Below are 23,693 nucleotides of genomic sequence, written 5' to 3'. Positions count from 1 at the left end.
TATGGTTAAATGGTTAAAATGATCTCATAAGTACCATTAAAATATAATATAAACAAGCTTAACTGGCACATTTTTATATAATGTTAAACAGTCGACAGCAAACAGGTATTCTGTATTTTTTAAAATATATATTATTGTTTATTTAAATATATTATTTATGTGGCATAGATTATATTACACATTGCTGTGCACTGTATTTTAATCTCACTTAAATTAGGAATTTCCTTAATTGTATATTTTGACACATATAAGTAATTTAAGATTCAGTTGGAAAATTCAGTGATTTAAGGATATTACGCCATAAAGTTTTGATCTTCGATAAGCAAATACTGTACTATTCTAATAAACTTCTAATCAGTATTCTGGTATCAAACGTATTACTGAATATTATATTTATAACAATGACTAATTTTTGCCAACTCGAAAAGTCGATTACACTATCCGACTATAAATATAGATGGACACAGAGGTTGTGCTGCATCATTTTCTAACGAGGAGACAACTCCAGGTGAGTCACAGAACATCTTTCAACTCCCTTATGCAGATTCATTTACAGATATAACAACAACACAATCACATTTAGATAAATGATGAGATAAGAAAATATAACAGAGTGCATCATTATTTATTTATAGCAATATTATTTACAACTGACCAAAGGCCTACCTCTGTATCGAAAATGGCAATAAATGCTAAACAACATAACAGTTTAGTTTTCATGAGATAGCATTTGATTTTTTTTTTTATTAACTTTCAAGTAGAAATACAAGAATTGCACTATTCAACTGCAGATGCAATTATATAAATTATGTTAGATGAAGTAATGAGGTTTTGAGCAGAGAATTAATGAATGTTATCCTGATACAGCAAAACATATTAATAATGTTTATGTTGATAACCTGACTTATATTGATAATGTTGTTTAATTCTAAGCGTGCAGAAAAAAGTTTTTCTCAATAAATGAATAACTAACGTAAAAATATCAGAGGTTAGAGTATATTTTTCCATTTACGTGTTTCTTAACCACACAAAGAGCGCGCATAACTTTTGAACACCTAGGCACGCCACAGGTACACAAAAGTTGGAGCACTGTGGTCTTTTAAAAAAGATGCATTTACTTGTTTTTAAAAGATACACATTCTAAGCGGCTTGCTGAATATGACTTTCGTTATGGAGCTTTAAGTGCTTGGATGTCTAAAATTAAGATTTTACCTCATTTATATTCATTCTGTTCAACAAGCAAAAGACAGGAAGAGAACTGGGGGCGCAAAACAAGGTGTAAAGACGGCTGTACTTACAGTAAGCATGTATTTGCCTTCCTAAAGAACTAAAGTTCATGGTTAAAAATGTTATAAGTCATTTTAATATATTTCCTTAACTGTGATATAAAGTTTTGACTTGTGTAGCTTTTTATTGTTTAAGTACTTGTTTGTTAACATACATTTTTTTCCCATTTTAAAGTGTGTATGTACGTATGTAGTATGTATGTGTGGCTAGATAGATAGATATATATATAGATATATATATAGATAGATAGATAGATAGATAGATAGATAGATAGATAGATAGATAGATAAAAAGATAGAAATTTTATTATTTATGCCTAAATCATTAAAGATTATTGAATATCCTGAATAAACTCTCTTCTAATAATTATATTATATACATATAAAAAAGTTAAAAATTATGATTGAAGACATCAGATGTCAGAAATTTCGGTTCAAAGTTCACAGTTTATGTGAAAATTGAAAGTTGTAGGAATGCATGTGTTGTGGTTATGTACTGTATAGTCATAATACCGCTTTGTGTTATATTGCAGTTTAAAATTTTCATATTGTATATGGCTTCGTGCGCTTTGGCCTGAAAATGAGAAACACGCATGAAGAGTTTTGTTCATGCTATTTTGTTGTTTCTATAAATAGTATGTGGTAAAAGTTTATGGTTTTCTAGAAACTAATTCCAGCATAGATTCTTTTTTTTTTTTTAGTTTTAAACAACTTTGTGGGAGAGTGGTTTGTGATAACGAAACGTTCCATGGTGTGAATAATAAAGAATTGCTTTTGGCAGTGAGTAATTTTCCATTCCTGTGAAGTTATGTCAAAAAAGCTTTACAGCAATTTCTGTAATCATTAGCCAATATCATAAAGTATTAAAACAGCTATAGACTGCAGCAATACGGTAGATTGTAAAGCTATAAAGATGGATGCTTAATGTTAAGCAAAGTTTGATGATGCTTGCATAGTGTGAGTCTAGTTCCTAACTGTAATGCATTTAGGTTATTTCATGTGTTGTTGATATTACAAAGATATTATACATATATATAAATGTTCCAAATCGTACAACTGCAGTAACTTTATATTTATTCATTTAACTGCAGCTCAAGTCTTCTTTTCTTTTTAAACACAAGGATAACATCAAAAACCGCAACGATTGCAAACTTTCTCTTTCTTTTTACCCATATCCTATTTCCTCTTCCTGGCCTGCTTGTGCATGTTTTTTTGCAAAATGCAACCTGAGCGCACATTTATGTATATATAACTGGTTATTTATCTTATAAGTTTTGTTAGCTGTTTATCACTTTAATATGCATTCAAAATAGAAGCATGTGTGCTTTTTGCTGAATTAAGGTATGTAAACTAAACAAAACCTACAAGGCCTTATCACTCAATAGTATCAAGTATTTGTGTTATAGTTCTACTATGAGAGCTTCACACCCAGTTTTGCTCACTCTCTACCTCTATCAATCTTCTTTCATGTCTCTGCTTCTCACCCTCTTAATGTTAATGAGGGAAGGGGGAAAAAACCCAAAGATGTTGTGGCTGGGTTGAGGAAAGTGTATTTAAATGTTGGCCTTTTTTCTCTTCTTTTGAGGGTATCTAAGTGTTTAATAAGTAGCTATGAAAAAAACATAATGGTGGATTTTTGTATCCAGGTGAGGCAAAGAAATAATCACCAGTACCTTGTCAAAATGATTTGGGTCAGGGTCTGTCCACCCTCCTGTCTAAACCTTATTTGGATTCAAAATAGAAATGAGGAACAAAGTGCTGTAAAACGTCTTTTTCTTTTGTTTTGTTCTTATACAGAGTTTTTCCAGTAGGGATGTCCCAGTTTAACAATCAGAGTGGCATGACTATGGGTGTAAAAAATGGGGATGTGCCTCCACATCTAAAAGAGGAGCAGGAGGATGAGACGTACATGTCAAATAACTGTGGCACTTCTCTACATTCTGAGGAAAACTTGTGCTCTCAGGTAATTTCTAGTTTACAAAGTGAAATTCCGTTCATGACAAAGATCAGACCTGCGTAAAAATAAATTTAGACTTCTCCATATTACTTTGCTCATATTTCCCAATAAAAACATGTTATCAGAAATTATTCACATTCGCCAATTAATCATCATAAATGGTAAGACACAACTCCCATGCTATCAGTTCATTAAAAATTCACTCTGTAAAAAAATCTGTTTGCATGTGTGCAGAGTGCGTACAAGACAGCACACAGACATGTACTCCTACTAGAGGGTCAGAGTCCTCAGCCCACCCAGAACAGACCGTCTGTGCTCTGCTCCACCTTTCTGCAACCTTTGGGTCTGTACTGCAACATATTGAGTATAGAGTATTACACAATTAAAAAAAGGCAGTACTGTATTTCAATTATTTCAATTATATTATAATATTTTACTACATTGTTAAATGGGTCTGGAAGTGAATACGTTCCTCAGCATTCATCTCCTGCTCCTATTTTCTTTCACCAGAACACACCAGTTTTTCTCAGTTCTCACATAAAAAGTGTGAGTCAGCAGTTAAGAATGGCAGAAAAAACAGTGAACAGAGTTCTCGTCAAGTACAAACTGATGAACACACAACCCCCATCACTCATATGAACAGGTAAGACTGAAACAGAAAACAGCATGTTCAGTCTGTTCAACTCATATGAAATCCCAAACCTTGTATGAATTCAGCTTCATTGTAATTTTGACACTTGTGGAGCTGACTTCTTGAAAAGTAAGATGGTAAAAGTAAAAATATAGATGGGATAGTTTTAACTCATGTCTCTACTGAATATATAATATAATATATACTGTAACTGAGTTTCACCTACTGTACATAGGACATTGTATTAATATACACTTACCAACTCATGCAGCCTTATCCAGTCAAATATGATAAGCACTCTGTTTGTTAATGGACGATGCCGCTGGCCTGATTGTGATGAAGCCTTCAAAGACTATCCTGTTTTCCTGAAGTGAGTCATTTTCAGTTTTTAAACCAAAAATTTAAACCACATATATATCAAGCATGAGTCTGTCATATTTCTTCTAGCTTTTATATATATAAATATATATATCATTTTTATCAATTTGTCTAGACATCTGAACAATGGACACAGCTGGGGAGAAAAAACAATTGCACAGTGGAGAGTGCAGGAAGAAAGGGTGCGGCAGATGGAAAGTCAGGTAGCTGAATATGTGGTAGCATTTAAACAAATAAGATATTCTGGTTACAGTGAGAAATGTGAGAAATTAGCAGTAAGAACAGTAATTGTATTTGTGCATAAGGATTGTTAACGCTATGTTCTAACAGACATAATGTGACTAAATTTTGCTCTCAAGCTGATGATTTTTCACTTGTGAAAAAACATTTCTGGTCACAATAGCAGAACACTTTTTACTTTTTACCTTCTGCTGGTGACTCACTTTGCTGAACAAGCTGTACCGTTGTGTTGTAAAGTCAAATTGGCCCAACTACTTATGCCTCAGCCAAAACCACTTCAGATCTATCTCACTGGCATAGAAACGAGATACATATTGAAGAGATGTAGCTAAAGCTGAGTCAACTTTAAACTGCTTATTCATTTAATTAATATAAGTATATCGTATAAGCTCTTTGGGTTTGCACGATATAAGTATATCATGCAAACATAAAGGGCTTATAATTAACTAGACTAACTAAAATCCGGGAAATTGTGTTTATGCTGTTTGCTGTCAAACTCTTAAAAAAAAATTTATAACAATTTTATGATGGCTACTACTTTTTTTTTTGCAAACATATTATTTGCAGCATATTGTAATGCTGACATATCAACTGTAACTGTTTACTGAATATTGTGTTTAAGCTTGTTGAGGAAAGACAGACACTCAATGCTATGCAGCTCCATCTAAGACTGACTGAACACACGGTAAGATGTAAATCACTTCAACACTCAGTCCCATTTGAAAGCTATTCCTGATAAAACATGATACACATAATCTAACTAGCATTAAATATCACAATTAATTATTTGTCATAATTTAGTACAGGAAATGTTTACTGTCAAATTTTATTAGGAATAGAATATTATTTTATTGCCTTTTTACCATTTAGATGGTGTAGGTGCACAGTTGCATTATGTTTCTTCCTTATGAAATGTGCGGGTGTATGTTGTATGCCACTCTGTCAGAGAGCAGCTCTAGGCTGGTGGAGTCCGCTGGCACTGCCTGCGCCTCCATCTGAGGAGCCAGATGGAAGTGTAGAGTGGGCCACTGATGCCACAGGGCGCCACAAATACTGGCACACGGCCACCCCCCACCTACTGACAGGTAAAGCCCATCCACATGCTGACTTTCCCAGGGCTGTCAGATTTGATAATACACATGTGCTTGCATGTTATTGCAGATCATTTTTGTGCTGCTTGTTTTAAAAATTTATTTAAATTGATGGAACTTTGTTATGCAAAAACATTTCTTCTTCCACATTATAGATTTTGTGAACAGTATGGAATGCTACAAATTTGTCAATATCAGACCTCCATATACTTACGCTTTTCTCATCAGATGTGTAAGTAATCAGTTCTTTCAAACAATACTTTTAATTCTATTCTTTTTATTATATGTGAATATGCATATTTATCACATTACAGTATACAAATACAGTGGAACCTTGTTTTACGAGCCTTGGAAGCGGGCTCATATTTCAACACTCGTATATCAAAGTGGGTTTTTCCAATATGAAATAATGCAAACTCAAATAATTCATTCCACAGCACAAAGAATAAATACATACAAATAATAACAATAAAAAACAAACAAACCTGCACCTTACCCTTAAGAAAAGTAAAAATAAATCCAGACAGATAAATGTTTCCATTTATGCATGTAGGCGCTGTGTGTGTGAGTGTGTGTGTTTGTGTGTGAAACTAAAGTAAGAGAAGAGAAGGAATCAGCCCCTCCTCTCTTCTCATCCTAAACAGTAACACTTACTTCTCTCTTATTTGAGTTTTACACACACACACACACACAAATCACAACAGAGAAGTGTTTTTGTGTAGAGCAGAGTGTGTGTGTGTGAAGGCGCGAGGAGGGGGGGGGGGGTGTGAAGGTGCGAGGAGGTAGGGTGTTTGTGTATGTGTAAAGGCGAGAGGTGGGGTTTGTATGAAGGGGGCACGGTGTCAAATTACGCGCAGCACACACATAATGGCATGCTGAGCCAGGAAGAGAAAGAAAACGGATCTTTAAGCTCTCTAATGAGACTTTCTTCTTCTGTTATAGTAAACAGTACATGCGTGCACGGATGTTTATTATACCAGTGAGAGATGCGCTCTAAGACCCAGCTGAGGAGATGATTACCCACAATTCCGCAGCACAAGAGAGAGAAAAATCATTGGCTCAGACGATCGGTATCAAAACAAGAAGCGCATGCGTAATACATGATACTTGGTACTCGTAAAACAAGACTTGTTCGTTTTTCAAGTCAAAATTGATTAAAAATCTTTGCTCGTCTTGCGGAACACTCGCAAACCGCGTTACTCACAATTCGAGGTTCCACTGTATGTATATTTGTCATTAATATAGCAATATACATATGTTTATTTATGTTTTATTTTTTCATAGTCAATACTGGAGGCACCAGATAAGCAAAGGGCTCTGAATGAGATCTACAGTTGGTTCATTCAAAAGTTCTTTTACTTTCGTCACAACACACCCACATGGAAGGTAATGTATCATGATGGAATGCATGTCAGCATAGCCACATAATAGCTGTCACGTTTTTTCTTTTTCTTTCTTTTTTTTGTTTTACTTGTGTTAAGCCTGTGTATAAATATAGTATGTAGTCAAATGGTATATTAAATTTTAGAGCATGGTAGAATCTCCCTCAACTCAGTGCAAATCTGCCGAGTTAATTAGGTGATAATTTGACATGCTTTGTACTATTTATATTATATTTATATCTAAATGGCATTTTAGGACACCTTTCAAGGTGATCATTTCTCATTCACTGTAAATTGCAAATGCATGCTGGGTTTGCAGCCATAAAACCAAAGCTTAACCTTTTAGCTCCAGTAACAGTTGACAACCTACAAACACTATGTATTGAGACAGTTAGAAAAAAAATTGTCAGTGATGCAAATAGTTAATTTGCCCCAATGAAGCAATCAGCCAAAATTCATCTTTTTCATCCATTTTAAACTTTTACAATCTCTTAACTGTTGAATAAAACTAGCATTGCCAGCGCATGCACTTCCATCCATATTGTATATACAGCCTTTGTCTCAGGGGTTTCGCTATCTACCTAGTCAACTGCATCTTTAAAGTCTTCAGCAGGAGTGAAAGTCAAGGTGGTACTGGTGGGGGTTTTGGGGTTAGTGGACCAGTTGCATTATAACTTCATTTAAGTTGTGTGTGTTTAAGTGTGTCTAATCTCAGTTTTATTATTATTTTTATTCAAAACCAACTGTACCATCTGCCACTAACAATCATCCCATGGTCAAACTCTTTTACTTAAGTCTGATGTCTGATGTGAACATTAAACTGAAACTCTTGACTTGTGATTTTACACAATTGGCTGGTTATAGGACTGGATGAATGTTTGTCCAGCAGCTGAATAGTGGATTTGTGTAGTTGCTTTATGGTAGCCTGGACTATGTCCACTAGATGGCAGCACTGACATTGTAAAATCGTCTTACCTCCATCTAAACTTTTAGCCGTTTATTTCTATATCAAATTTAATATTTCACTGTTTTTTAACTAATATCTGTAAGCAGAATGCAGTCCGTCACAACCTCAGCCTTCACAAGTGCTTTGTGCGGGTGGACGGAGGGAAAGGCGCAGTGTGGACTGTGGATGAGAAGGAGTTTCAGAAAAGAAAGGGCCAGAGGTTTAACAGGTAACTAGTTTTGCGTTTGTGTACAGTACTTCACTACAGTTTATTATATAATACACGATTAATGTGTTAACTTCAGAAAAAGAATAAGTTTGGTGAGACTCAATTGTTCATTTTAAATACTCTAAATTGTTTTGGTACCCAGGAGGAAGTTATACTTTAATTTGCTAGAGATTTTACCTCAAACAATCATATTATCACAATATATAATCATGTAAGTGCTTTACATATTTGTTTTGTAAATATCTGATGAAAAATAAATGCTCCAAACTAATGTGAAAATTTATGACGAACATTTCCGAAATGATTACATAACATATCCTGTAAAGAAAACGCGGAAACCTGCACAAAACACCGAGTACTTCACGCACTTCGCAAAAAAAAAATAAAAAATTGGGCAACGCTTCCGGTGTCTCACAAAGCCGCACATCATGCACATTTCAAAATGTGTGTTTTTTATGTATGTGTTTATTTCGTATTTATACATTCCCAAAATGCATTTTATGTGCTTCATTTTATGTGAACTCGAAAATCTTATAGGGTAAAAAAAAGAAAATAAATCGATACTTGGTTATAATGTACTTAGTAATGGACGTGACAAGATTTTCTTTTAAATTTGGTTTAATTTGCTCTATTTCTTTTGATTGTTTTGGCTCGTGATTGTTATAAATTCTCACAATCTCTCGTAAACTTCCATCTTTGACTCTTTGGCATAGAACACAAACCACACATCACCGAGGAGGCTCTTTTCAGTCACCACTGGGAACCGATTCACATTCCTTACAAACTCACTCCCTTTATCCTGTATACAGGGTTTATATGGGATATCCTAGGAGCATAAGGCATTACACCCGGAATGGAACATCGCAAGGCACACACATACACACTTATTCGTCTATTACACACTACGGGCAATTTGGGAATGCCAGTTTGCCTAATCTGCATGTTTTTGTACTGTGGGAGGAAACTGGAGCACCCAGGGGAAATCCACCATGCACGGAAGTGGGAATCAAACCCCTGACCTTTGAGGTACAAGGTGACAGTGCTAACCACCTTGCCAACCCCTTTTTTAATGATAAGACCTGAAAATTAATCAATATTCATGTTATGATGTTTGGTACAGAATTTTAAAATGTGTGACTCATTGGCGCACAAAAATCTGAATGTAGTGCTTTGTGGTGTAGTGTTCTTGTTGCTCTGCTTCACTGAAAGAAGTTAATGAGGGCGTATTAAAAATTACAACTTTTTTTTTTAGGGATTCTTTCCGATGGATGTCTCATTTCTCTCATCCCCCCAAGGTGCCCTAAGCTTTCCGACTGCATACACTGAGGAGCTGTTTCACACAATGTTGTTGAAAGGGGGTAGCTTTTTAAATTTTTATTATTGTTAATATTTTGTTTATAGAGTAGCATTCTGTCCAGTAGAAATAGTAATAATCTTACTGACAGAACCTTGAGAATAGATAAATGTATCTAGTATTTACTAGTATAACAATTACAACAAACCAAATACTGTATATGTATTTGTTTTTATATTTGTTACTAATTTTAACCTTAAATATTCCTGTTCTACTTACATACAGTAAATTTTTTAAATGTAAGCATTTATTTATAGAATAAAGCAAACTTATCTGCCAATAAAATAAGAATATTTAAAGCTTAAGAGTTATTATTTGCTAAAAATGCTTATTTTTATTTGCTACAATGTATTTTTTTTGCAGTGTATTTTTTGTATTTTGTGCTATAAGATTATATACTATATAATGTACAGTCATCTTTTTCAGAGTGTTTCATTAAATTTCCTTACTCCTATTATAAGTCAATTTTAATGTAAATTATGGGTAAATCTTAGAAAAAGAGATATCCTCTCGAAGCCAGAAGTTAAGCTTTCTTATTTTGTCATGTAATACTAAGATATGTCAATATTTATTGGTCATCTTTAAATTATGTTTAAATACTGACATAAAAAAAAAGATGTTTTAACAATGGTCTGGAGTCATGCTTGTTGGTGTTATGGCAATGTTTGGCCAGAAGAGGACACTAACAGTGGGCTCTGTGCAGTTGGGTGTGGTAACCTCTTCCCCTCAGAGCACATTCATAAGCAGACGCAGATATACATCAGAAAGATACATAAATATGGGTCAGACAAAATAAGGACTCTTTATACTCTGCAGTCAAGAGACGTGAACTTTAAGTAATTTACATTTACGTTTAGGCATTTGGCAGACGCTCTTATCCAGAGCGTCTTACAAAAACGCTTTGTAATGGTTATGATTATAATGAAAAAATGATGTATATGTGTTAACTTTATTGTCACAGAAAGACAAGTATGTTAATTACATTAATTAAATACATTATTGCTTTCTTTAGCAACTGAAAAAAACAGTGCATAAATCAGGAAGTGCATTTATGGAAAACAAATACATAAGTGATTAATACTGTAAATACAGTAGCCACACACACACACACACACACACACACACACACACACACACACAATAATATATATTAATAATATATATTATCAATTAATAATAAAATACAATATATATATATATATATATATATATATATATATATATACAGGTCTATGTTGTGTTAATTATATTTTCCAATAAAAATACCCAACAAGCCAACCTTTAACAAAGTGCAAAGAGAAAAAATTTTCAATACTTCAATATTACATGCTCTTGCATATTACTGTACTAATGTATGTTTCTATTCATATATTTGCATATACATATCTACAAATGTTGGTGCACAATATAAAAATAGTGCATAATATTTAAAAATACAAAACATGTCATCTGATAACACAAAGGCTATGCAGTGATTCAAGCAATATGATAAATGATAAACATATTTTTTTGCATTCTCATTTATTACAGTTAAATCTAAGACTGAAAGAAATGGTTTAGCATTTTACAGCTCTTACTCCTTCACATACAGTCACACAATCACACACACATGCTTTTGTGCTATAGTTAATCGGTGGGGTGTAAATAAATCCCTTTATCCCCACCCCTGTTTTGTCTTCCAGCATAGATGAAACGAGCAGATCCCTCATGATTCCTCTGCGTGTGCCTCTCTGCATATCCTCCCCAGCCTCCTCAGTCCTCTAAGCCTTTTGTTCTAGTCTATTCCCGCTATCACTACACAGGCTAAACAAAATTCTTAATTTTACTGTAGGTTTTTGATTTGTAAGATAGGTCTAAATAATTTATCCTGATAAACCTTAAGGGTATAAGAGACCTTAAACTTGATAACATTTTTTTCTAGGCTACTATTAGACTTAATCAAGGTCAAGAATACTTGTAATACACATATTTTATAGCCAGAATTCTACAAGTCAACAGATCGTTTTATCCTTGCCTAGTGTTGTAAATGCTGCTTGCCCAGATCTGGCAATGTATCTTTCAGATTCACAAGGACAGTTACTTTATTTATTTATTTTTTTCCCGATGGCCTTGAGATGAGCCTACAGATGTACCGCGTCATAAAAGACAGCCGCAGGCACTGAATTTTCCTGCACCTCAATTATGCTCAGGGGCATTTCCTTTAGAGAAATCAGCCTATTATATGGGCTTCTGGACAGCCTTGCAAATTGTGACAGTCTTCTCACCTTGTCAGGTGATTATTACATGCTTTTCCAGCAGCATCAACACTGGCTTCCTAACAGGTGTCTCAGCCCCCGGATCCTCTCTGTAATATGGCTGTGGCATTTTCATTATCCAACTCGGGCTAGAAAAGAATATAGGATGCTATGTATTTTTATGTATTTTTTAACTTGTTTATAGGTAGAGAAAACAGTCTGCAGTATATTGGCTGTTGTTTTTTTATGCTAATAGCAATTTTGCCTAATGTCAGTAGTGCTTACAGTATATATATATTTTTATTTTTTTATATATTTTTTATTATTTATTTATTTATTTATTTATTTATTTATATGTGATCTAAACTGTTATTTAGCAGGCTAGTCAGGATGTCCTGCAGATGGTATTGTCTAATACATATTGATTAATCAGTGATGATTTATAGAGAAATAAGTGGTGTGATGTGTTACAGTATGTTCCCATAACAGCAAGTCTTGAAGTGTTATGTCTTTTATATTGCAGCAATTTGTCAACATTAAAAATCATATTTATTAAAGGGCAATGTGGCAAACTACTTTTAAGTCTGTTTACAGCTGTGAAACATCTCCAAAACAAGTTAGTTCTTGCTATCACTTACCGTATGTTATAGCAGCTATAAATGTTATAACCACCTATTCCCTCAACTGCCTCTTGTGTTTTCTCTTCCTAATAAAAAGTATAGCTTGTCATGCTGCTGACAAACTTTTGCAAAGAGAAAATTCTTCTGTCCTGAAGGCGTTACTGTGGTAAAAAGCTGAAAGGAACAGCTTTACCTTTTGACTGTTTTAAAAGGAGGCTGTGATACTGCAGACTAATTTCATCGATGTTAAATAAAATCCCCTTAGAGAAAGCTTCACCATATCGGCAAACATAGTTTTTTTTGTCTAATAAGAACACTTGCATGCTCCATATAAATTCCTGGAGATTAGCCACTGCTTTAGAAAACATAACATAAGAGAATAAATGCATCAGTATAAACACTTGTAAATTCTCAGGCATTTCTGAAGGTGTTGAGTAATTTTCTTTAGCAGAAAGCCACTGACAGACAGTAGTGCTGCATGCAGGGCGACTCAAGCTTTTCTATTAACAAGCTCATTCTAGTATGACATTTCATGTTATTTAAGGTTTAGCTTTCTGTAAATAATGTGTATTTAGCATTTACAGTATAGAAGAAGACTATTATGTATAGCAGTTTCTTTGAGGGTTCTGCCATAGGAAAGGACCTTGCATTTTTCTTTTAACTTTTATTTATTTCTCTAGCCTTGAAAAAAGAAATTATAAAAACGCCTTGAGCAAAAAATGTTGTTGTATACAAATAACAAGACACTTCAGGATGTGCTGTTGATGTGGTATGAAAATACATACAGTAACCTCCTGAGACCCAAACTATACTGTTGGGTGCCTTGTAAATTATTTTCACTGTTTCTATTCATTAGCACCTGAAAAATAATAAAATGATTACTGATGCCTTCAACTAAGAGTGACCAAAGGCTTAAAAATACCAAACGGTGCTCATATAAGCATATTACAAAGATAAACACATAATCTAAGTGGGAAAAATTTTGATGTCCTCATATGAGCCATCAGTGGGATTTCATGAGGATAATTTATTGGTAGAGACCTAAAAATGCAATGGCAATTGAAAAGAGTTGGCTTCATTAAGATTGAGAGCCAGTATATTAGGTTTACATGGGGTCCAGAATTACCCCATGATGCGCCTGAGCTGAGGTATTTTGTCAAAGCTCCATCACGCGGTTGTCTTTTTTGTTGTCAGTTCCTTCATTTTTGGATATATTATATATATAAAGAGAGAGCACTGAAAGCAGTTTTGGTTTCAAGTCTAGAAAAGAGACAGCTTATCATCTCAATTGGCCATCACGGAGACAGCGAGCTCTCTGACAGAGCTGAGAACCAGGTATTTCTGACAGGTCTAAACAAAGATAAAGGAATTGTTGAAAAGGAAAACCTGAAGCCTCAATTCCACACCACAGTGAAGTGCTAAACCTTACCTGAGTGAGACAGGTTATAGATTACACACCAGACATAAGATCTGATGCAACCAGTTCATGAAACTGAACTCACGGCATTAATAAAGCCTGAGGCAGACTCTCGTGCATATTGTGTATGGTAACTCATTTCTGGAGAGGATATGCCACAGTGATGAGGTGTGCACTTTGAAAACCACAACAATGCACATTCTTAAGGTGTTTTCCACAGTGAAATTATGCCACCTATATTTGCATGTTTTTGATCGTCTTTGTACCCCGATCACACCATACAGGCATTTTCATCTTGTACATGTAGGAGTATTGCAGTACCCAGTCTTTGAGATTGCCTTTATGTGAAATCATATGCAACATAATCATTTATTAACACTTAACATATAAGTAAATATGTCTAAATAATAAACATACTTTATAGCCTATAACAGGCATTCAGAAATAAATGAAAGAAATTTCTATTACATTTAAATAAACATGGTTAACAATGTCATGTACTTAGCAATAATGCATTCATTCTTGCAATCCACAGCTGAGTTCCAAATTTGCTGAACGTTACTGTGTTTATTGATAAAACATAAAGATAAATTGTTTATTGTTTAAAGCCACAATATTTAACGGCCTACAGCACAAATAATATATTTAAGTGACTATACATTTATTACCACGTAAACTTTTTTATCATTATGCACCTGCAGATGTGTTAAAGTATTTAATGTATGAGGTCACCTTTATGTAAAATCATATATTTGTTAATAAAATAGTAAAATTTATCTGTGACATGTTAACCAAAGTTCTTAATACTAATCCCAGGGGTATCATATGGCACACATGTCTGAGTTTGTGATGCTGGAGGCATTCGGCCAGTCGACCAGCTCTTTCACTTAGGCATTCATATGTATCTCCTATGTGAAAGAGAACCGAACAGACACGGTTTCGTTGCTCACACGGTATGATTGTTTATCCCTCTCTCACTGTTTTCACTTAGATTATGGGGGCTAAAGGCCAAGATTAACTCCCAGTCTCTCTGACAAAAGCTAAACTGGCCATCCGTTAGGATCCACCTGTATACACAAGCCCAGACAAGATAACTCAGCAAAGAACATCAGCCACCCATGAGATTACATGCTTCTTCTGCAGCTGACTTTTTAAGATCTAAACCTCTTAACTTAATAACACCCTTAATATGTACACATATTATACTTGCAGTAAAACTTTAAAAGCAATTCCACCCCCAAATCGTATTTTCTTTTTCTGCTAGACTCACATCATTATAACTGAGCCTGTGGTGATTTAGAAATTTTGACTGATGATTACTTGTCCTTAACAACTGAAATTGTCTTTTCTGATAATTTATGCAACTTTTATAATGTATACATAGAAGCAATGTAAAAGTATAAGTTGAAGTTTAAAAAAAAAAAAGTAGAAGTAGAAGTTTTCATAGCACTAATGCATTGATGTTTGTCATCCATAGCAAAGATCCAAATTTGTTGAATATGACTGTATTTCCTAACAAAATAATATAAAGTATAAGGATTTAATGGCAAAGACTTTAATTATAATGCCTCAGCAAGTTTATTATTTCAAGAGGATAAAGGTCAAGGTTATCACCTACATACAGTATGTTTAAATGATTCTATATATATTTATGTTACAATGTGATGTTGGAATCTAACTTTTAATTGTAAAGTAAACTCAAATGATTGTGATTAGGATTGTCGTTAGACATTTTTTAAATTGTTATTTTAAAAAAGCAGCCTTAAAAAGTCATAACGGAAGTATAGTAATTACGTGGACGCACATAAACAGCAGCACAAAGGGAACTAGTGTTTTTTTCTTTAAAAAAAACCCTAACTTTCGGATTTTGGGGTGTTTCAGTGAGTGTGACATTTACAGCAGGTGGTAAGATTTAAGTGCTAATTTTGCATATTAACTGTTCACTTTTGTAAGTTTGTAAGGTTCAGGTTTATTGCGGTTCAGAAAATACAGAAAAAGTCTTTTTTTTCCCATGCACTACATTTTTTCTGACCAAAACCACTTGAACACACTGCACATTGCTATGACGACCTCTGAACTCAGATAAGCAAACTTCCATTTTAAACTTGAAGGCAGCATATAAACACCAAAATAAAGTATTTAAGTATAGTTTTTTTTTCTTTTTCAAATAATGACAGCTAAGGTAATAAAGTGAAAGTTAAAAATATATTATACGGCGTTTATTTGCATGTTTTTTTAGTTCTACTTTATCACTTAAACAGTAAATACAGTGTATCACTCAAATACATCATGCAGGCAGGACTAGCAATTAACACATTATATAATTTAAGAATACTCATTTTTTTTTCTGTGTTCATAATTTTTTTGTAATGTGAACTCCTATTATATCCTAATTAGAATAATTTGGATACAATCAACGGTCTCTTGCCTGAAGCAGGAATCTTTAGATCTCCAGCACAGCATAGCGTGTCGCAATTTCATGAAGAGAGAATACTCGCTCTTGTTCTCTCCTAATAGATGGGGATGATGATTAATTTAATGCCAGCAGGGCTTAGAGCTGGTGCAACCACAAGGATTCTTCTTCTTGATTCTTAAGAGGCTTAATAAAATGATCACACAGTTCTGTAAATCCCCCTTCATTTGATGACCTTGTGGGGACATCCGTATTGAAGCGAAAGACAAATTTCTTCAGGCAGAGCCAGACCTCATTAAATTCTTTTTAGAAGTGGCCTTGTTCAAACATTCATTCAATCTGTCATGGAGAAGAGTGCACCCCAAATTCAGGCATCAATATAGCGCACTGGAATGAATTCCAACACAACCTACAGGCTTATTGGTTGATAGAGATAGATATAAGACATCCTCAGTAGTTTCACGGTCATAATAAAAACCTGGGCAATGAAGCATCTCTGTTGCAAAGCAGCGCTTTCCCGGACTGCACCTATCACTTCTCTGTACCTTGATGTTTTTAGATATGTCAGCTTTGAGAGAATGAAAGTGTATCTTCCAAGGAGAGGAGATAAAAGGGCTGTGGTTTCCATTTCAGCGTGGGGAGACTCGCACCGCGGGGCACGACAGCTCTCTGATGCCTCCTGACAGCCCAGGACTTTCCACAACTTTCATGTCACGTTGCAGGAGTTAAATAGCTTTAGGGAAGTGATGAGTGATAATGGAAAAGAGAGAGCGAGAAAGAAGCCCTCTAGGCTTTATCTTAACGAGTGTTGAGATTTAATTACCACAGGCTGCGGTGTAGACATCTGCCAAGGTGAGATGCGTAACTCAGCAATTAAGGAAAGTCATTACATTATAAAACATTAGTCTTTGATACTTATCTTTGTAATGCTAGACTGTCCAGATGTATCACAACAATGCCCCTTGTAGTTAAATCATAAGTGTTAATACACACAAAATAACACACACAGCGAGGCCGTAAGCATGAATTTGAATTTTCATGCCCATTAGATTGACATCTCTATTACAGACAAAAACATGTCGTGTTTATTTCTGGTCCACGGGTTTCCAATGAACACAAATGTGCCAGAATGCTGTTCTTGTCTGTGGGACTTTAAATGAGACAGTCGAGTAAAAATGAGATCATGATACCGACAGGCTTCGAATGACCAATCTTACATGCATGAAAACACACATTCATGCACAAGCACGTACTGTGAAATCCCATACACACACATGGTGAATGCGGCCCCCAAAAAAAGCTCATGTATGCATACACAGTGAGGTGGAGCAAGGGATGGGGAGATTAGGATAAAGAGGCAGAAGATGAATAGCTGGATAATTAGCCTCATCTCCCAGGACCTGACAGAAATATGCAGCCTAGATGGATGAGACTCATAGAAAAGAACAGCCTTGTCCTAGCCTCCTCTTAACACCCCCACCCCTCTACTTCTCATATTCACCCATCCCCCTTATCCTCTCTTCCCATCCCACCATTCAGACAGGAGGAACAGAATGAAAGAGCATCCCCTTTGGCTTCAGTATCAAAACCCCTTCTCTCATTTTCTCATAGCCTATCTTCCTAAAACCCCCACTGCAAACTCAAGAGGATGATTCTTAGAATGATTGAACTTTCAAATGCCACGAAACTGCATAAAACTGTTTGACATACAAATTTTAAGCAGTTCAGGTCTCCTGCTTTCACACACTTGGTAATTATGACGTATGGGATTATTACGTACATTTTAAAGGACAAAGCAATGCCATTAATCCGTGGAGCTCTGGTCTACTTTTACCTAAATTGTGCACGTGCCCCTGAAGGTGCCTTAACAGTAATAACGTTGATGAAATTAAAAAAAACATTTAGTTAAACAAATTTTAAACTGTTACAAGCAGAGATAATGTGTGTAAATTAAAAAATAGAATGGAAAATGTCTTTTTACCTGTAATGTCACTTTCCTGATAATAACATATTTACATGTAATCAGGCCTCTGTAGAACTTGACAGCTCATTATAGTTTATAATTCCAAAAGCATCTCTGGTGTAGTTATCTTTAAAAATATAATAACTTCTAACACTTAAACTTTCGGTCAGTGTTTTGTCTGTTAACGTACTGGTCATTCAGTTTTATTTCTGTAGTATTTTCAACAATAGACATTGCCTCAATGCAACTTTTATTAAATGTAAAAAAAATTCGGGAAATTTGGGATATACAGTATATTCCAGTGAAGAGAGACAAGATTAGGAAAAAATCTTTCCTCTGCTGGGTTATACTGGTTTTTGGTCTTGTATACTATATACTGCACACAAGATTTCAGTTTATCTAAATAATCATATACATAATATAAATAATATATTCTGTTTGAATATTCCTTTGTCACAACATTTAAGTGTAGTTTCTGCAAAGCCTGTTGTTCTAGGAAATGAAAAAGTACAGGTGGGTCTTGTTGACTTTGTGTCATTGCCTTTTCCTGTTTCTCATGTGATATGGGAAGTTGTTCTTTTCTGTAACAGGAAGCTGATTCTGCAGCCGTGAGGCAGAGTTGAAGGCCTGATGGCAACTATCCAAATGTTGAAGCATTAAATATTGATTATTGTTTGCTTAATCATAAAAATTATACTTATAATTATATATTATTGAATTATTTTAATGTCCCTCTTACTTTCTGTTTCCATCTGTCTCATTCATAAATTATAGTATTTGTCAAATATACTTTCTCTTTGGTTACACAAAAAAAACATCTGATTATTTTTTTTCGAATGTGCATGAGAATGTCTGAATAATAAAGTACTAACTTTCACCACTCTCTCCTTTACAACAACGGTATACACTGACTAACTTTAGCATTATGACCACCTGCCCAGTAAGTCCCCCTTTTGCTACCAAAACAATGATGGCACTGTGTGCTCTGACATCTATGGGAAAAAGCATTAATCTTTTCAGCAATTTGAGCTACAGTAGGTCTTGAGTTGGATCAGTCTACATGTGCCAGCCTTTGCACCCCATGTGCGCTTGGACCACTTATGGTAAGTCCTGACCACCAGCGCCACAGGTCCAGTCATCTAGCCATCACAATTTTGCCCTTGCCAAAACCACTTAAATCCTTACACTTGCCCATTTTTTCTGCATGTAAACTTTCTGCATAATACAGCCATTATCTGTATATTACAGCCATTGTAATGATATAAGGCAAATGTAGCTACTGTGACAAGGGCCAAACTGTAATGGGTGATTTGATTGGTCAGATCAGCTACAAAACTGTTGCTCTTGTTCAATGTTTTCAGTCTACAGTGATCAGGACCCACCAAAAGTGAACAAAGGAAAGAAAACCAGTAAATCGATGACAGGGTCATACTGTATATATATATATATATATATATATATATATATATATATATATATATATATAGCTTTTACTGTTTTTCTTCCTTCTGTTACATTCTGTTTTCTTTCTATAAACCCTGGTACAAAAGGAAAAATACAACTCTAGCTGGTTGCAAAACATAGATTTCATTTCAGGTTTCAATCAGTCATCTCTGCTCATTTCACTCCAAAATCATGATGACTCACACGCTAATTTAGGTAGTAAATCCATTTATTATTGTCCTGACAAATTTCTGAAAAATCCTCTCATAGATCTGGTTCCATGCTGTTGGCCAAGCAAAGCAATGATGTAAAACATTACTGGGAAGAGTTATGTGTCAAGAGTCAAACGTAGAGATAAAAAGAAATAACCACATAGTGTAACTTTAATTTTAGAAAAATAAATGTTATATTTTAAAACATTAATTTAATGCACCCCAATTCAAAGAAAATAAGCAACAATAAAAACAACAACAACAACAACAATCTCATTAAACCTCATTACAGATCAACAACACCAAAACCTCATATATTCGTTGCATCATATCCTGTTGGGGGTAGGCGGTGTGTTTCCACCCACAGATATGTACCGGTGTGTCATATCACAATGTGCGTTACAAGGATATCCGACAACCACTGTGCCCAGGGTGGGTAACCAGGCTACATCCTGACACACACACATGACTGAAACACACACTTACACCAGTCTTCCTGCTTAACAACCTGTTAAAAAAAACCTGACAGTAGGGAAAAATTCCGTATTAGTAAAATGTTGCTGTAAAATCATGAGATTTACACTTTATTTGGGAACGAGACAAAAAAAGGCACATAAAAGATCTAATTTGCTGAACAAAAGTATAATCTTATATCAAGGATTCAACATACAGTGTTCTGAGCCTTTATGCGCTTGTTTATGATTTCACACAGAATAGCTGGAAAATAAACTCAAAAAATGTAGACAATATTTTAAATACTAAATTAAAAAAAATCCCTTAATTAAATGCTGAAAAATCATTGTAGAAACCTGTTTTCTAAATAGTGCCTCATGAATTATAAACTCACCCAAGAAATGTTTGAGCTTGTGCAAGAGTGAGTGGAAAAAATGAAAGTGTGGCTGAAAATATGAAACAAATATATAGTTAAGGGGATAAATCAACAGATAAATACATGCCTAAGCAGCAGACAAACAAGACATAAAAAACAGTGATGGACAGTGGTGAAGACTGAATATTTGAATATTTTATGGTCTAAAAGAATTCCACAGAATTCATCGTCACTAAGCTGGGCTGATGTCTAGAATGTGACTATAATATCACATTATGTTAAGTTTTGTCTTGTCTAAGCAGGCCTCTCAAGAGACCACCAGCTTATTCTCTGACAGTAATTTCCTTCACCCATCAACAAATAAAGCACAAAACCCTTTCTGGGTACCCTAGGTCAGCTACATGACTGTCATGGCAGGTAAAGGACCCCCACAGTGTGTGTCAATGAAACGCGGCGTATCTATAGCTATGCTAAGACTGAATAGAAAGTCTAAAGTGGACAGGCTTGTGATTGATTGAAGGGTGACGCCTCCCAGGCGGAGCTGGGGAACACAGTGACCTCCACACAAAGACCTGAGTAGAGACACCCGGTTTGTTTTGGGAACAGACAAACCCTACACACATACACACTCAAACAGGAGGGGAATGTGAGCGTGCCCTGATGTGAATGCTGTTTTTAATCCTTCTCCTGGTCACCCTGCTCCGCTTGTTGCTCGCCACCAGGACAGACTCAACGGAATCCCAGGAATTCTCATGGCACTTTTTCTCACATTCACTCACTGAGGCAAAGAACACAATAATGGCTCATTTACTGCTGTTGAGTAGTTTAAAGTCCTTCTCACTCTCTTTTGCCATCACTCTCATTCACACATTGGAGTGTTTTGCCAATAGCATACTCTTTGGTTATGTGATACAGACAATTCTGATTGATGCATGTATTTTAAATGGTGCTTGAGAAAGTCTAAATTATACAATATAAACTTTAACCTCTTTTACAATTAAATTATAATAAAATAGCACCCCCTGCTTGAAGTTAAGAGTTGAATCAAGGAATTCTTTTCACCAATTTTACTAGAGCAACATAGAGGCTGGATCATACACTAAAATAATTTAATAATCTTAACATGTAATAAGATAACATTTTCTGTTACACGTTATATATATACACGTTATATATATATATATATATATATATATATATATATATATATATTGTTTTCAAGAAACAAGAGATTGTTGTTCTTTTACTATGAAATGTGAAGGCTTTTACATCTCCTGTGACCAGATTCCCAAAGTGGAGAAAAATACTGTTTTTTAAAATGTTTCATCACAATCTTTAGATGTATTCAGAGCTGAAAAATTGCCAGAGCTGAACAATTCTCTAAGGGCAGATGGGTAAAAAAGAAAAATTCTCAAAGAGTTCTTTTTTTGAAACCAGTGACAGCAAAGACTTCTCTGAAAATCATAAACTTGAGAGCAGATAGCTAGAAAAAGAAAGATTTACTCGCATAAACTACCAGTCAAAAGTATGGACACACCTAATTTAGTTATCTTTTATTATTTTTAGTTCTTTCTACATTGTAAAACAATGCTGAAGGCATTCAAAATATGCAATAATCTTTAAACATTTGATATTGAGATGTGTCTGCTAATTATACTCTGTAAGACCTTTATAAACGCTTTAATCTGAGGTGCTGTAAGTTTGTGATTTTTGAGGCTGATACCTCAAAATTAACTTTTACTCTGTAGCAGAGGTACATTTTGGCCTTGCTTTCCTGAGATTGTCTTCATAAGAGTTAGTTTAATCATAGAACTTGATGGGTTTTGCAAATGCACGTTACAATACTGATCTTGCAAGAACTATTCTAGAACAGCTGTCCTTCTTCTAATATAGTATAGGAAGAATTAATCGCATATACATGTTAAATTATCATTAAGGGCTGAGCCATCTCTAAAGGTTTGATCCTGGTTCATATTTAACAAAAAAAATAATAATTTTAAAGTTTAGGTCAAGCGGAGCTCTGAATACATCATTTCATCTGAATATTGATACAGATATGTATATTTGAAACATAAAACAGATATGAATACAGGAAGGATCAATCTGTTATATCCTGTAATATGCAATGTAACCTGTAAGTAATTGGACATTTTATTTTTATTTATACAGTACATTTGAAATAAAAGTAAAAAAAAATGAAGCTTAGTGCAGTAAAGCATCATAAGCCTAAAGAGGGTGGCAATATAGCACAACCGGAAAAAAGGACAAAACATTATGGTGAAATATGTTTTGTTTTGTTTTTAAAATAAAAGACTATCACTTGGATGCCTTTTGTACTGGAAAGACAAGTTCCAGTTTGCTTAAGGGTAAAAAAAAAAAAAAAAAGCATTTAGAGACAGTGCTTTAAACAGGTAAAATGAGGATTAATCTGTACCAGAGTGAAATAAGGGAACTCTAGAGGAGAAGTTATGACTATTTACAGTCTAATTTTAAGCGTACTACGTTATTGATTAACAGCTAGCTGCATGAAACCATTGCAACTTCATACACCACATATATGTTGTTAAGTCATTCATTCCACATATGTTTGAATTACTCCTCAAGTTGTGCACTTTACTGAAGTACTTTAGATGATTCTGTTAATGCTCTTAACTCTAGGCTTTCATTACATATAAGTAACACTGCAATAGTATTTTTAGGGAGCACTGCATTGCTAAGTGCTATTCTATTACACAGTAGAAGCAAGATGTTACACAATTACACATTTGTGTGGCAGTTGTGGTGCCTTAAAAGCACAACTTTTCCTATTAATCTAATTTTTTAACGTTTAACATGTTGTATGGCTTTTAAAATGCACTTAGATGTAGTTTTTTTTTTAATCCAGCCCAAAATTTCATGAGTTTTCAGTCTCAAGTCAGAGTCAAGTTGTGAGTCAAACCTAGTTTGTGCGACTTGTAAACGGTAACAAGTAAAGATTTCTTGACAAGCGCAATCATCTTTATCCTTCTGAGCATGCATTCCACTTATTAAGAACATAATAGAATTTGAAAGGCCTGAAAACAAACAAA

General features: G+C 34.6%; 1 protein-coding gene across 1 annotated transcript; it reads left to right on the top strand.

The window, feature by feature from the left end:
* Positions 1 to 1,075: 1,075 nt before the first annotated feature.
* Positions 1,076 to 9,806, top strand: foxp3b (forkhead box P3b). The gene is made up of 12 exons (XM_053504620.1): positions 1,076 to 1,299; positions 3,084 to 3,249; positions 3,478 to 3,586; positions 3,754 to 3,886; positions 4,146 to 4,244; positions 4,368 to 4,455; positions 5,115 to 5,177; positions 5,439 to 5,577; positions 5,739 to 5,815; positions 6,868 to 6,969; positions 8,019 to 8,140; positions 9,393 to 9,806. Exons 2-12 carry the CDS (start codon positions 3,100 to 3,102, stop codon positions 9,442 to 9,444), a joined length of 1,134 nt encoding a protein of 377 aa, XP_053360595.1. The 5' UTR covers positions 1,076 to 1,299; positions 3,084 to 3,099; the 3' UTR covers positions 9,445 to 9,806.
* Positions 9,807 to 23,693: the final 13,887 nt, after the last annotated feature.

Source organism: Clarias gariepinus, chromosome 9, assembly GCF_024256425.1.
Source record: "Clarias gariepinus isolate MV-2021 ecotype Netherlands chromosome 9, CGAR_prim_01v2, whole genome shotgun sequence".
Lineage (NCBI taxonomy): Eukaryota > Metazoa > Chordata > Actinopteri > Siluriformes > Clariidae > Clarias > Clarias gariepinus.
The sequence above is the reverse complement of the archived record's forward strand: the minus strand, read 5'-3'. Positions and strand labels throughout refer to the sequence as shown.